Below are 16171 nucleotides of genomic sequence, written 5' to 3'. Positions count from 1 at the left end.
GCCCATTTGGTGATTAAATTAAACCCGATGGCTGCGACCGTCTGCAGTTTCTATGGGAGATTTTTTGAAGCGCAGTCGACTTTTAGCTGCAACTTTTATATAGTCATTATGTATCGGCAGCAGCCGCCTTGTTGTTAAGGATCTTTTTGAGTCGGCGAGATATGTTGGTGAATGTCGCTCAGCACTGGTAGTCAATGGGTTGTTGTGGATTTGATTACTTTAGCGATCATCCTCATGGTGTTATTTAGCTGGACATCAATTTTTTAAAAACAAGCACTTTTGTTTCATATTATTAAGCAATACTCAGTACAGAATAAATTAGAGCTAACACTAAACACCTGAGTGTGGATGCCAATGCTCCACTGGTTGTTTCACAGAGCATCTGAATGATATCTGGTTTTTAGCTTCTCTGAAACTGTTCATAAACGTTCTATAAAGCTTAAAGTTCTGTTCAAAGTCATGACTAGGTATTTTAGGTGTTTATTCTGGTTAAGTCGTGTGTTATTAAAGTCAATGTTAAGACATCCTAAGGGCAAATTGCTGTTTCAAGTGGAAGCAGGATACTTTATTTTTTGGAGGCCTTGGGTCAAAGTCTCCATTTTTTGAAAGTAACTTTCTATAATTTCTAAATCATCCGTCCGAATTTCTTCGGCTTCTGTTAGGGATTTTTTGTTTGTCAATAAAGTCAAGTCATAAGCATAGCCTAACTTTGTTGATGTTGTGATCAGTATTTCTGCGATATAAAGGTTAAAATGTAGTGGTGCGAACACTAAGTCTTGTGGCAACCCCTTTTTTAGTTTTATGTTCGTGCTAACCTCTGATCCTATAATTACTTAAAATACTGCATCTTTGACTATATTTTTATTAATCTGACGGTGAATTTACAAAGAATTAACGAAAGCTACTATCAGATGTATGAACGTCACAAAAATCTTTAGTTTTTGTTTTGAAAGTTGGCTTCTATGTAAGTACAAAGAGAAAAGGCCTGGTCGGTGTAATATCAATTTCGTCTTAAACCTGATTGTTCGATTGGAATTGCTTCGAGGATTATGGGGCTTATTCTGTTAAAAATTAGTTGTAAAATAATTAAAAAGTAGTTACTACCAAAGTTAGTTACGACTAGACCAAATATGCCTTCATAAAATGTTACACAGAGTAAATTTTAACTAGTGGGACATAGACTAGGATAAGTTTATTTGGGCCTCTTGACCAAATATACCTTACTAAAATGGCGTAAAATGGAAAAAGAACAGTGTGTTTAAGTTAAACTTTTTAAGATTTTTTGCTAAGAATTTTAGTGCATTTTTATGTATTTTTTATATCTGTATATTTATATACAGAAAGGCATAACTTTATGCAGAAATAATATTGTTTTTATTATTTTATATTTTAAATAGGAGGCACCGCTGAGAACATTCCTGATCATGAAACCAAATCGAATATTTTTTTGTCGAAACCTTTTAGTGGTTTTGTTTAAAAAATATGATCTAATTATTTTTATGTAAAACTGGTATTTATGTTTAAACACGATAATTTTAACCGTTTTCTAAAAAACGTAATTACACATTGCCAACATAACATTACAAAGAAAACATCTATTATAATACCTTCGCACGAAAATCTTAAATCAAAAAAGAGAAGAAAATTAAAATCTTTAAATGTCAATAAATACAATAATTTGCATAAGATTATACTAAGGAAAATAACAAGAACAAAAGAAGCGTGACTGACGGAGAAATGTACGATCATTAAAACACTACAACGCAAACATGACGACTTTCTATGCACAAAAAGATTAAGGAGGTACATACCAGATTTTAACAATAATTGAAGTCCAATTAAGAAGATGGAAAGACTACATGCCTTAATTATTCGAAGATACAGCTAGTAGACCGACTGAAATACACAACTTGGCCCAAAAATAACAAAAGAAGAAGTAACAGTGGCCATTATGCAGAAACAAGATAAGAAATCCCCAGACCCTGATGAAGTGCATGATGAAATTTTAAAGCTATTAATGGCATACCAAGTCACAGCTCTTACTTAAGTTATTCAACAACATATATCAGAGTAGTTACATACCAAAAGACTGGCTATATCAATATCTATTTCACTTTCACTAAAAAAGCCAATGCTAGGAAATGTGAAGAACATAGATTAATTAGTTTGAAGAGCCATGTACTTAAGTACTCCTTACTATCATTTACTTTCTCAATACATCAAATTAGAACATCTAAGTGAAGTTGAATTTGGATTCAGACAAGGACTCAAATCGAGGGAAGCACTTTTCAGTTTGCAATTTATAATACAGGGAACCAGGGATGTCAACTGCGATGGTTATTTATGGTTGTGGTGATGGTAGATCGGGAAAGGGCTCATTGACTGCTATAATCAGCAGGGGTTTTAAGTCTGAGTCCTTCCTGACGTTCCGAACATCTAATCCTTTAGTAACCCTGTGGTTTCACAAAAAGCCACAAGTCTCTTTAAGGTTAACTCTCTAATTTGGCTTGGTTGCATAAAAACCGAACCCAGGATTTACCACCTCAGATACTCTAGTTGCGGGTACTTACAAAGGACATGTGAAGAAGTTTCCTCCTCCTTATTACAAACACGGTACTGTGGGCCATCCGCTAATTCAAGCAGATGATTGACCCAGAAAGCATATACGGTCTAGAAGGAGAAGTAAGACTTTTGGATGGCCCCACTAGTGAAGCCTAACATATCTCCTACCTACACAACTGGCTTAGGAGACATGAAACTTCAGCAGAAGAAGCTCTTTGAGACTATCCCGACTAGTACTGAAGGGCACTAAAATCACAGGTTCGGGTCCCACCGGCAGAGTGGATAAGTCCTGCCTTGCCAGGACGTCATCCCGTTCGTTTTCCTCCACGCCTTTAACTGCGAGACTTTTGCATATTTCATCGATTTGGAGAAGACATTTGACAAAGTGAAATGATATCAAGAAAAAGGAAAAATCAAGAAACTAATCGATATCCTAAAAATACCAGGACTTGATTGTAAGGATATAAGACTAATCTCAAACTTTTATCCTCAACAAAAAGAAACACTGCGATTCGAAAATGAACTACCGAGACCTTTAAAGTTGGAAAATGAGTTCAACTGGTTTGCATACTAGCATATTAGTAGTATTTCTGGCAGATAGTGCGCAAGGGCTTCAAAGAATGATTGTTAATATTGTAGAAACATCTTAAAAATACGACCTAAAACTAACTTTTTAGAAGACAAAAATAATGATCATTAGTAAGAACACCAACATATTACATTAGTAAGAGGCCCAAACTAAAATAAACGATACACCGTTAGACATATTGGATAAAATATGTTACCTGGGCTGCAACATTAAGAATACCTGGGATCATAGCTACGAAATAAAAACTTGTTTTGAAAAAGCCAGAAACTCTTTTAGTGTTACGCCTTTAGTGTCTTCCTCTGGAAAAAAGAGTCTCGCAGAGTCTTCTGGAGTCTAAGAGAAGATACCATAAAACGGTTAGAGGCAAACATAGCGCTATCGACATATTTTAAGGGTCTCATATATACACCACACAACTAACAACTATTCTTCTTCTTTTTTTTTGTGCACTCAATTACTAGAGGTTTGCAATCACTATATCAAAATGTTCTCTATTCTGCGCCACTCTTACTAATTGTTGAACGTCCACGCCCGTTCATGTTGTGATATTGCGAAACTATGATATGGCTCTCCTGTCTCTATCTTTCCTTCAATCATTATTCGAAAGAGGTTATATTTGTCATATCTTATTGGGTGACCTAGGTACAAGGTTTTCTTATCTTAATTGTTGTTATAAGTTCTATCGATTCGTAATACGTTGTGTCCATGACATTGTGAACATTCTGTGATAAAGCTACATTTCAAAAGCTTTTAGCCGTCTTATAGTATTTAATTTTATTCCAGGCTTTAATTCCATACAGAAGGACTGACCAAACGTAGCATTTAATTCTAACTAACTAACTAACTACCTCTACTTTGAATGTCTAATCTAAGTTTTCGGTTATAAATAATTTGTTTCCATTTATTGTATATATCCCTAGCCTGTTCTATTCGTGTTTTTATTTGTATATCGGGATCCCACTTCTCATTAAGTACTACTCTTAAGTATCTGAATTTGTGAACTTCTTCTAATTGGGTATTATTTAGACCAATTCATCAATTTTCATCTGTTTTGCAAAGCACCATTACTTTAGTTTTTAGAAGATTTATTGTCAGTCACATTGCTTCACTAGTATTATTAATATCCCCGTCTATAATATTTTGTAAGTCTTACATTTTTCTGCTCCCAGAAGGTTATCGTCTGCATAGAGATAACAAAACTGCATAACTATTGTCCAGATGTTAAGAAAATACACATAAATTATTTATCATCATCATCATCTTTGGATCGACAATACTCTGTAGATCCTGGCCTGCTCTAAGATTATTCGCCATTCTGTTCGGTTCATCTTCTGATCTCTAGTATCCCTGACAGTCTAAACTCCACCTAACCACCTAATTCGCGGTCGGCCCCTGCTTCTTAGAGTATACTACCTCTGTAGGTATTCCTGTTGTTACCTTTTTACCAATCATGTTGTCAGGCATTCGTATTATGTACCCGGTTCATCTAAGTCGCTGTATTTTAATGAACGTTACGATCCGGTTCAGTAAAAAGTTGGTATAATTCGCAATTAAATCTTTTGCGCCACTGATCGCAAAGTTTGTCCTTGATCGTTTATAGCTCTAAATATTTTACGGAGTATCTTACGCTCGAATATTCCCAGAAGTCTTTCATCCTTCTACGTTAGAGTCCATGTTAGCGCCCCTTATGTAAGGACTGGCTTCAGCAGTGTTTTGTATATAATAATTTTAGTTTTTCTTTGGATATTTCTTAAGTGGATTTGTTTTTGGAGTCCATAGTATGCTCTATTTGTAAGGTTTATTTCTTCTTTTAATTTATTCGCTTGTTTTATTGATAGTAGTCACTAGCGAGCCAAGGTATGTGAAGCCGTTAACACGTTCAATGATATGACTTCCAAAAGGTGATTCCGTAAATAAATCATTAACACCGCAAATAACAGAAACTTGGCTTACTTTGGCCATATTATGCGTAATAGTAAATACAGACCTTGCCAGTTGATGAAATGCTTGAAAGCAAGAGATTGATTTTGTAACAACTAATAGACTATTTGACCATTAAAATTAGAGACAACACATATAGTTCATTTAAGACGTTATAAAGGCGATGCGAAACGTACGTAGAGGTGACCTCGTATCGTTTTCCTTTTATTTGTTGCAAGGCTTATTCTAATCTGAATTCAGTTTGTTTTCTGGTTAATTACCTTTTATGTCTATTCCTGGTAATACTCTGGAAAATAATCCAGTTATTGTTTTTGTGTCTTTTATATTCATTGCAAAGATTTGGAAATTTAAGTATCTTTCATATAATATCCGTTATTTTGTAAATTTTTTCGATCTATTTTTCTCCTGTTTTTGTCTTTTAAAGGTATCTAATTAAATAAACATTCCAATTTTCAATGTCTTACGTTTCATTGAAATATAAAACTACCCTCTCTATATATTTATTAGACTGGGAAAATACAAAAGACCACGACGCTCAGAAACCGTTTAAATAAAGCCCTCGAGATACAACGACAAAGGCATTAAAAAAGAAGAGGTTCGAGACAGTGATCCAATAAGTTCACAAAGATTTTAATAATAACATTAAACAGACCTACTAAGTTGATTTAGTAAATGTATTTACGTTTATAATTTCTTTAAAATTGCTTTTAAAAAAGTTTCGTCTGTCTGGGAGATGGAACTTTTGTTTCATCTCTAAATCGTTTATATTGCGTTTCTTGTTTTTTCAAATCAGATATAATTATAACTCATTGGATAAATTTACAAATATATACAAGGCTAGTCAACCGCAAAGTAAAGTTACTTTATATCTACAGGTACAACAAAAGGTAAGTTTTGAGGTGGAAGTGAGTTATTTTTAAGTATTTTTCGATTCTTTCGATTTTTCGATTATTTACTGCAAAGAAACAAAAAAAAAAGAATGTTCAAAACTCTTTAATGTATAGCCGATTTCTCCCAAACCATGTATTAACAGGTTGACTGCCACGACGAGCGTGTACTCCTTTGTAATTTTCCCAATATACCCCGCCGGCCGTATTTAGAATGGTTTTAGATACAGTATACGACTTTATATCATACACACAACAAGAAAAAGGCTACAGTATACTACAAACAAATAAATATAACTACTTTGAATGCATAATATAACAATCTAAACAAAAATTGATGCTTGCCGTCGCAGATATCGCAATAAGTCATAACTTTTTTTACACGATTTTTCAATATCTCTCCATGAAGTATCTCTTCACCTGTAAAATATTTTCTGGCATTGTTAAGAGGCCCTTCTTTTTTAAGCAACCTATTGTGCTGATTTCTCTGATGTCTTTTGTGTTGTTTCATTTTCATCATTTTTCTCATTATAAGGTAGCAGGGATCTCACTAATTCTTCCCGAAACGCTGTAAATTTTACTTTTTTGTCAGCAACCTAGTTGTATACTATGTGAGAATTTACAACTGCTATCCCCAGAATGAATTCTATTGCTAGTTTTTGATACCACTCCAGTGATTTTCGTAACGATGAATTATAAGAGGTCATCTAATCGGATTTATTAATAAATAACATATAGATATAGACTGATATAAATAAATGAAATATAGAAGGTATTAGTAGAAGTAAGAATTAATGGCTATGATTTATTGGGTGCAACTTATCATCCAGCTTATGGAGTGACAACCTATGTTAGAAACAAAATAGAAAATGCACACATATGTTCTACATCAGACGTAAATAACATTCATACGGTTACTATATAAATTGGCGAAATTACTATCAGCAATATTTATAAACCCAGGCAGTCCTGTGGTCTCAGCATGTTATTCACGCCCACCCACACCCCTCAGTTTATGTTGGACACTTAAACAGTCATCGTGAACTCTGGAAGTATAGGCACAGTGATCAAAACGGCAAGGCTCTGCTAAACTGAAGCGAAGAGGCTGACACTTATTTAGTCTTTGATGCGGGGGAAGGCGAGAATGCAACCCAGACCTATGTTTTGTTTTAACAAATCAAAACAATCAACCAATCAACCAAAGATTTTCCACATAGACCAGTTGTAACAAAAGTTGGCACCAAATACCAATAATATCATCTTTTCCTCAACCTAGGTAGATTTTTCAAAAATCAGACTGGGCGACTTTCACTAAAAGATTGGACAAATGTCTGGGATGGATAACCCCAAAACGTGCAAACTACATGAGATTTGTTGGCGCGGTTATCTCTACAGCGAAGAAAACTATACCCAGAGGATATCGTAAAGAGTATATCCCAGGATGGGATGAAAAATATGAGAAATTGTATCAAGAATACAACGAAAACCAAGACCGAGAAATTGTGGACGAACTACTGTACAGTTTGAATGCAGCCTGACGACAAAAATGGATGGAAACTGTGGAAAATTAGACTTTGGTAAATCAAGCAGAAAATAGTGGTCTTTATTTACAAAACTTGGTAGTAGCAGACTTCCAACTAGAGACAAAGTACCAATAGCTCCCAACAGAGTAGCCTTTCACATTTTAGCAAACTTACGAGCACCTAGAGATCGTGACCACACCACCAAAGTAAAACAAGAACTAAAAATACTAAAGTCTGCATGCCCGCCTACATCTGAATACTCTGACGAGTTTCTCCAGAAGAAATTATTTCAGCAATATCAGAAATTAATTCTGGAAAGGCACCTGGCTCCGATAAAGTCCATACAGAATTGTTACTCCACTGTGGCAAATATGCTAGAAAATGGTTGGCTGATTTCTATAGAGATATGTTAAAATCAGGAGAAATCTCCCATTCACTAAAAAAGGCCTCCATTGTAGCCATATTAAAACCAGGAAAGGCAAATGATCAGCCCTAAAACTATCGACCGATTGCACTGCTGAGCTGTGTCTATAAACTGTAGTAACGCTTAATCTACAACAGAATTAGTAGAAACATATTTGAATTGATATCTATTGAGCAAGCAGGGTTCAGACCTAACCGCAGCTGCATAGATCAGATCCTATTCCTAACAACACACATTGAAGCAGGATTTCAAAGAAAACATAAAACATCCGTTGCTTTCATTTACCTATCAGCTGCATACGATACTGTCTGGAGACAAGGACGAATCTGCAAACTAATTCGTGCCATCCCGTGTCAAAAGGTAACTAAACTCATTGATAGCATTCTCACCTACAGAACTTTTCAAGTCACAATTGGTAAAATGGACTGCCACAGGGATCATTTTTGGCACCATTACTGTTCAATTTATATATCGCGGACCTCCTGGGACAACTTCGCAGAAATTTGGCTACGCTGAAGAATGGGCCATTGCAGCAAGACATAACAACATGGATATTACAGAAATAATACTAACGGATGACATGGATATTACAGAAACAATACTAACGGATGACCTTGCCATTATGGGAGAATACTTTTACAAATAGAGGCTACGGCCCAATGCAACGAAAAGCGAAGTGTGCTGTTTTTATCTGAATAATGCCCAAGCCAACAAAAAACTCTCCGTTCACTTTGAAAACAGACTGCTTACTCATAACTCAACACCAAAATATCTTGGAGTGACTCTGGATAGGACATTAAGTTTTAAAGAACACCTACAAACAACGACAGCAATACTGAAAACGCGAAATAAAATAGTCCAAAAGCTATGTGGCACCACATGGGACTGGTAGACTCGGTGGCTGAATAAGTTTCCAAGGTATGGCTCAATCGCAACGAAAATTATTGACACCCAATTAAACCAGACAATGCGGATGGTCTCAGGTACAATTAGACCCACACCGAACTATTGGCTTTTCATTCTAAGTCACATTTCACCGCCGAAACTGCGAAGAAATCATTCTCTTCTCAGAGAATATCGAAAAACCGAGGCTAGACATCAACTACCCATCCACCATGATAAGCTTGATATCGAAATAAACAGACTGTGCTCCAGATATCCCCCATTGTTAATAGCTAACTCCTTACATTAGGAACATTTTAACCTCACCAACGCTTGGAGAAGACAGTGGGAGAGTGACTCCCCATAGAAAGCACACCAAATAGCCTGTATCGATCAGAAGCGCCAGGCTTTGAACTGACCCGCAATACATGGACAACGCTAAAAAGAATAAGAACAAGTAGCGGTAGATGTGCTGACAGCTTTTATAGATGGGGAAAAGCCCCTACTCCTGAGTGTAACGTGCAACTGTGGTGCGCAACGACAGACCGTCCGTCACATTGTTGAAGAATGTGACGTACACAAACGTCCTCGTACACAATTTCCTTGAAATGATTTTAGTTGGTTGCAATTAGCGTTTGAATTGACATATATGCATGTTTTTTATATCAAATTAAAGCTGATTTTTTTCTTAATATGATGATATAAGTTTACTTGAAACAAAATGATCGAAAATTTCTGTGGGGTGATATTTAGTGGGGTTTTCCAGGTATTGATTATGATTTTTTTTATTAATTTACATAACCTATTTATGTTCTTACATAAACATTAATATTAACTTTTCAAATGATCATCTACCCATCATCTGTCTGTTAGCTTTGATCGTATATCTATTAGCTTTGAAAAAAACCAATGTTGGACGTAGACATCCCCTTCACTCTTTCATTTTTCCAAGTTGGACATCCATATGTAATTACGGATTTTTGAACAGTTTTGTTTATAGATATTAAGGATAATTTTATTTCTCAATACGTAGTTAAGTTTACCAAACGAAGCCCATGCCAATCTCGATAATTTGTCCATTCCAAAGAACAACCCCTCGGCTAAGAATGTTTTATTTTCGGAACAGACAAACATGTATTAATTCTTCGTATAAAAAATAAAAGTAAATAAGTGAAAAGAATCACGGAATCGGCAAATCATGACAAAACAAAAAAACAAAAAAAATCAATCAAAGCATCAGTAAAACAAATGCACTCCTCTGACAAAAACTGTACTAAAATTTGGTAAATAACGTAAGTTATTGAGTAATTGATATAACAAATAAAATTAAATAAAAAGAATATAAATTAAACAACATGTATAAGTTAATATTACGATATAAAGTTATTTATTATATAATAATATTCTCAGAAACATTAATAAAATTAAGAAAGAGGTGTAGATATGTCCGCAAGAGGAAACGTTCCTGCGTACCTGATCAGGTATGGGACGGCCAAGATATATCTATTTGTTATATATTATCACCAGCCTATTTTAAGTCCACTGCAGGACATAGGTCTCCCCTGTTTGTATCCAGAGTGTACGGTCTTGTGTAGTATGGATCCAATTTTTCGTCATCTTTCGCAGATCATCTTGCCATCGTTTAGGTGGTTTTGCTTTGTTTCGTTTATCTGTCCTCGGTCTCCATTCGAGTTAAATATATTAGACATACGGGCACATTGAGCTGATACAGTCCTGGGTCCTTCCCCTTATTGCACTGTGTGCTTTTATGCCGAGAAGTAAACAATTCATAAAAGGAAATAATGAGATTAGCAAAAACTTGTTTAGTTAGTTTAATTGAGTTTGCTGTAGGTCGAATATTTGTATTAAAACATAACAGAGCTATGAATTTGTTTTGTTTTGATATTCGTTTGCTTCTAAAACCTATCAAAAAACAATTCTAATTTAATATACTATAATATAGTAGACACACGAGGCGCCAATTAATGATACTTTAAAAGTTTTTTTTCTGAAATATGTGTGCTTTATATTATTGTAATACACAAAACGTATTTTCGAGGTCATAATATGTTATTTTATAGTACACTACAATAATTATATAATCAAAAGAATATGAAAATAAACTTTCTGATGTGTTTATTTTTTGAAACAAAAACAACGAAATTCTTTTAAACTGAAAATGTAATTCTTTCTTATTTATTCTTTTTCGTACGTTAGTCCTTAAGGACTAAAAAAGAATAAACCAAGAACGCCAACTTTTCGAAACCATCAAGAAAAGGAAAACGGCGTATCTAGGTCACATCATGCGAAATGAAAAATACCAGTTCCTCCAACTTATAATCGAGGGTAAAATTGAAGGCAAGAGAGGAATGGGACGCAAGAAAATGTCCTGGCTCCGAAACATAAGGCAATGGACAGGGATTAACGACATACAATCTCTGATACATATTGCAAGAAATAGAGAATTAATGGAAAATGTGATCGCTAACATCCATTAGTGGATTTGCATCTAAAGAAGAAGAGAAGTCCTTAAGGCCTGTTGTTTCCGGTCTGATTTAACAGTATTTGCGATGTTGACTGCCAGCTATCTCTTCGTCTTTTAGGGTGTCTTTTTTAACAACAAAATACCTTGAAATACAGTAAAAAATAACCAAAGTGTTAACCAAACTATAACCTAACCTTAAAATATGAACATTCATAGTAAATATCTTAATTTTTTGATATTCTTACCTCAAAAATTCACGAATAACAAATAATACCAATCGCAAAGAATGAATGATCCTAACAAAAAGTCCTTATTTTTTCTTTAAACAAAAAAAACCGATATTTCCAACTTATGAGGCAACTAGACATAAATTAAAAATGTTTGGAAAGGTTTTTAAACCCCCCGTCCATTGCGACGTCAGAGCTTAGGTAGTCCATTAACACAAAAACAAATAGAACAGATACAAACTTGATGTTAGACTGAGATGCTAAATGAAGTGAAATTATTTTTTCTATTTGTAATTTTCAAGAAGCTTCGAAGTCATTTTCTTGTTCTCAACTCAAAATCAATAATATCTGTAATATCAAAAAATAGTTCAACATCGATTTCACATTTTTGTAACATGTAAATTAAATGGTTTTTATCACAACCTTTTGTTTCAGAAAACAACGAATTTCAGTGGCCTTCACTGGCTCCTTTAGTAAAAGAAACCCACGGAGCTGACGACACTGGAATATTCGCGCTGGGACCATGGGCGCACTTGTTTACTGGCGTAATGGAAGAAAACGCCATAGCTCATCTTATGGCATTGGCATCGTGTACTAGTAAAGAATTTGAATGTGATATTTATAAAAAAGAATCATGAAAATAAATCTATACTAAATTCAGTGTTTTTTTTTAAACAGTGCAAGAAATTATCGTGATTATAAATTATACAGTTAAACTCCTCAAGAGCAGTCAATAAAACAGTATAAAATTCTGGGAGTTTATGTGGATGCTAGCTTTAAACGGATATAAACTTTTCCAGACATGAACAGGAGACTACTTAGCTTAACACTCTGTAATGCGGTAAATATTTTAAGAGCAAAAAATCTCAAACCCCAAAACGTGTTATAGACAAGAATCGTAAACCCTGCTTTTCCTCAACTCCAAATCGAGCTGATCACGCTGTAAATCACTGATAGTTAAGTAAAGATCGGTTAGCCTATCTCAGCACCCTAAAAACATGAAGTTCGGCTTTGATTCGAAAGACGGTGACAAGTCGCAATATATCACGTTGTAAATATATACTATTTCGACTACCAATGCACGAATCTCTTTTAAATACATCTGCAGAGAATTTATACTCTACTAGAGAGGTAAAAACGCTAGATGAACCAAAAAAAAAGCATACAAAAACAAACAATATCAAAAATTTTTTGCGTCGCTATAAAAATGGAAAAAAGATAACTGATCGACAATACGTAAAAGAAATAACATATTTGCAAACGTTTATACAGTTACATGGTTCGTTGCTGTGTATTGAGTAGGTTCTTCTGGTGGGAGCTGAATGAAAAAAGAGTTCTCACTCATTCTGAGTGTGTCAAACATGTGTATGGTTGAGTAAAAATTAACGATATACACTATAGTAGACTGATAAATTCCATGTGCAAATAGATTTGCATTAGAACTGATTCTATATATTATATTCTATATATATATATATATATATATATATATATATATATATATATATATATATATATATTCTTATTAGTGTTAAATTAAATAACAGAGAAGTTTGAAGAATATATTTACAGTAGACACACGATGTTTATGTTGAAGAAAAATACTAAAGTCAGGAAAAATTTGAAACAGTGAAGATAACTTAAAGGTAAAGTTTAAAGCATAAATAGCGATAAATAGAACAGATCAAATTTAAATAAATAAAATAGAAGACTTTTATGTTTAAATATAGCACGTATATAGTGGATAAATGTGATTGTTAATTATGACATTATATTGTCAAATATACATATTAACAATATACTCTATACGCATATTAGCAATATATTCTGTTCATAAAAATATTAGCAGGATACTATAAAATCACTAAGAGCTAGAAGTAAGGAAAGCAAGAATATACGATTAGTGAAAAACAGTGAACTGGAGTAATAGGGTCTAGTAGTGGAGCAACCATGGATACTATACAAAGACCAGTTTTAAAAGGAAAGTTAGAAAAAGAAAGTGTATTTTGAAGACAGTAATATAAAGAATGGCCAGGTCGAAGATAAAGTCATCGGACAATGTCATCTCTATAATTATTTATGTCATAATCAAATTAATTATGAGCAAAACTCCTAGAGGCTGGACTTCAGGCTAACAGCGGGGTCACCGGTGATGGATAGTAGATGGCCTTTAGATATGAAGGGTAACTGAGAATATGTTGTATAAGCAGTCTCTGACCAAGCTGCGATAGTAGAGGGGTGTAGTGAGTATGCCAGTCAGCCTCATGGTTTGAATATTTCCGTTTGATCGTCAATGTGAGAAGGAGACTTGTCATTTTTTATTTTTCTATTAATGTAGCCAGTATAGTTTAGTGTTAGTGGTCTTTGAACGGGTACTGCCCTAATTTTTTTATGTTTCGATTACTATTATTTTTAATAAAACAAAAAATTTTGTGTGTGATTGTAAGAACTAAAAAACTACATATCATGATAGAATATTATTTTTCCAGGTAAATTTTCAATTTATTTTTTTTAATAACAGTCAATAACAATATAGGATTGTTTAATGAGCATACTAGGTGTAGTTATTTATTGTTTATTTGTCTATACATGTCTACTGGATATTGTTTATTATTATTTGGTTATATATATTTATTTTGGTTTTGAGTTTACTTTGTCCCTGACAAAAAGGCAGAGTGGTGCCGTTTTTGCCAAATTTTTAACTTGTTTTCTGTCATCAAATAATAAATTGAAGATGGACAATTAAACATTGTCCATCGTTCGATATGCTACGGTCTTTCATCTTCTATTGATTTATTAAAGTTGATATATTCCTGTTGCTGACGTCCCATTTCAATATGGGTAAAAAGATCTACATTCTTCTACGCATTTTTCTTCATTATGTAAGATAAAAGTTGCTTTTTTGATTTTTCTTTCATGACTATAGTGCGCATTATCCCAGGCATATTTGTAAATCTAGGATATGCCGAAGCCTCTGTTTTGTCTCTCTCTCTCTCCCTCTCTCTCTCTCTCTCTCTCTCTATATATATATATATATATATATATATATATATATATATATATATATATATATATATATATATATATATATATATATATATATATATATATATATATCTCTTTTTTTGATGTATAATTTATGCTCATTTAACACTATATGACGTATCAGGATAAACAAGCATGAATTTATTTTAATTTCGTTTCCCAGATACTTGTATTTGTCGACTTTTTCAATGATTATTATTCTCTAGAGATATAGTTCTCCCGAGTATCAAATTAGCCATAAGTTTTCTTTTTCGATGACAATGCACACGCCATCTTTTTTGTTGCCTACCCCAGATCTTTTATCATTGAATCGGCCTTTTTTAAATCATCTGTTATCTTACTATGTCATCCGCAAAGCTTAGATTCTTTATTGTTTTTCTATCTATACTGTTACTTTTATCATCCCAATCTAGGTTCTTAAAAGCATATTCCAAAAAAATAGAAGTACTCAAGACTGCATACCTTGAACACATACTCAGGAAATGATAAATATAATCTTCTGCAGGTCATCATGCAGGGTAGCGTCGATGGCAAAAAGAGAATAGGTAGAAAGAGGAAGTCATGGCTGCGAAATATTCGAGACTGAACAAACATGACTGTAGACGAATTATTCCACGTTGTAAAAGACAGAGAAACTTTTAGAAATGTGGTCGCCAACCTCCGTTAATGGAGACGGTATAGGAAGAAAAAGACAGTAACTAATAAACAAAGTTAATGAAGTAAGTGAAAGATTTGGACTACAAGTAAACATATCAAAAATTAAATTTATGGTCATCAGGAAAAATAAAATTAGAAACATCCAACTGCTTATCAAGAATACACCAGTGGACCGAGTAAAACAGTTTACCTATCTTCGAACAATGGTAAACAAACAATGGGATCACTCACAAGAAGTAAAATGTAGAATGGAGAAGACTAGCAGTGCATTCAATAACATGGCCAAACTCTTTAAAAGCCACAACCTTAATCTGGAGATAAAAATAAGGCTCCTACGATATTATATCGAGATGTGGCTATACAGAAGTACTATATATTTTTCATGGTTAAAAAACCTGAGGAAATGGTTCTCCACAACAACAACTAATCGATTTAAAGCATCAGTTAATAAAATAATTATAGCCAGTATGATCGCCAATATTCGAAACAAATAGGCAGAAAAAGAAGAAGAAATGTTTTCTGAAAGTCAACAAGTATAAGCATCAACCGACTATTTTATTTTCTTATTTTCTCAATGAATAGCCTTAATGCAAGAAGTTAGTCATTTGTTCCGTATCCCGAACGGAAACCTGCCTGTTCAACTATTTGGTAAATATTATAGTTCTTTCTCCAGTCTTTATTTATTATTTTTGTTAAAAGCTTATATAGATTAAATAGTAAGCTTATAGGCCATTCGTCTTTCAAATTTTGTAACTTTAATGCACTTTAAAACGAACCTTCCTTGTACATACGCGGAAAAAAGTATCTATATCACGTACAGAGTAAGTGCATAATTATTATGGAGAGCGACATTTGTGTGGTAACTGGTTGAGTCCTTGTAGGCAAGTAATTAAAGCAAATTAATCGACATTTTATTATTAACCTAGTGTTTTATCCGCCTTTATTAATT

At 33.7% G+C, this 16171-nt stretch overlaps 1 protein-coding gene across 1 annotated transcript in view; it reads left to right on the top strand.

Annotated features, from left to right (window-relative positions):
* The window catches only part of LOC140449614 (membrane-bound alkaline phosphatase-like), a 61733-nt gene extending 49557 nt beyond the window's left edge, over positions 1 to 12176 (top strand). The window contains exon 7 of the mRNA XM_072542852.1: positions 11956 to 12176. Within this exon, the coding sequence (XP_072398953.1) occupies positions 11956 to 12158 (203 nt within the window). The 3' untranslated portion in view covers positions 12159 to 12176. The remainder of the gene's footprint in view (positions 1 to 11955) is intronic.
* Positions 12177 to 16171: the final 3995 nt, after the last annotated feature.

Source organism: Diabrotica undecimpunctata, chromosome 1 (assembly GCF_040954645.1).
Source record: "Diabrotica undecimpunctata isolate CICGRU chromosome 1, icDiaUnde3, whole genome shotgun sequence".
In the NCBI taxonomy this organism is placed as follows: domain Eukaryota; kingdom Metazoa; phylum Arthropoda; class Insecta; order Coleoptera; family Chrysomelidae; genus Diabrotica; species Diabrotica undecimpunctata.
The sequence above is the reverse complement of the archived record's forward strand: the minus strand, read 5'-3'. Positions and strand labels throughout refer to the sequence as shown.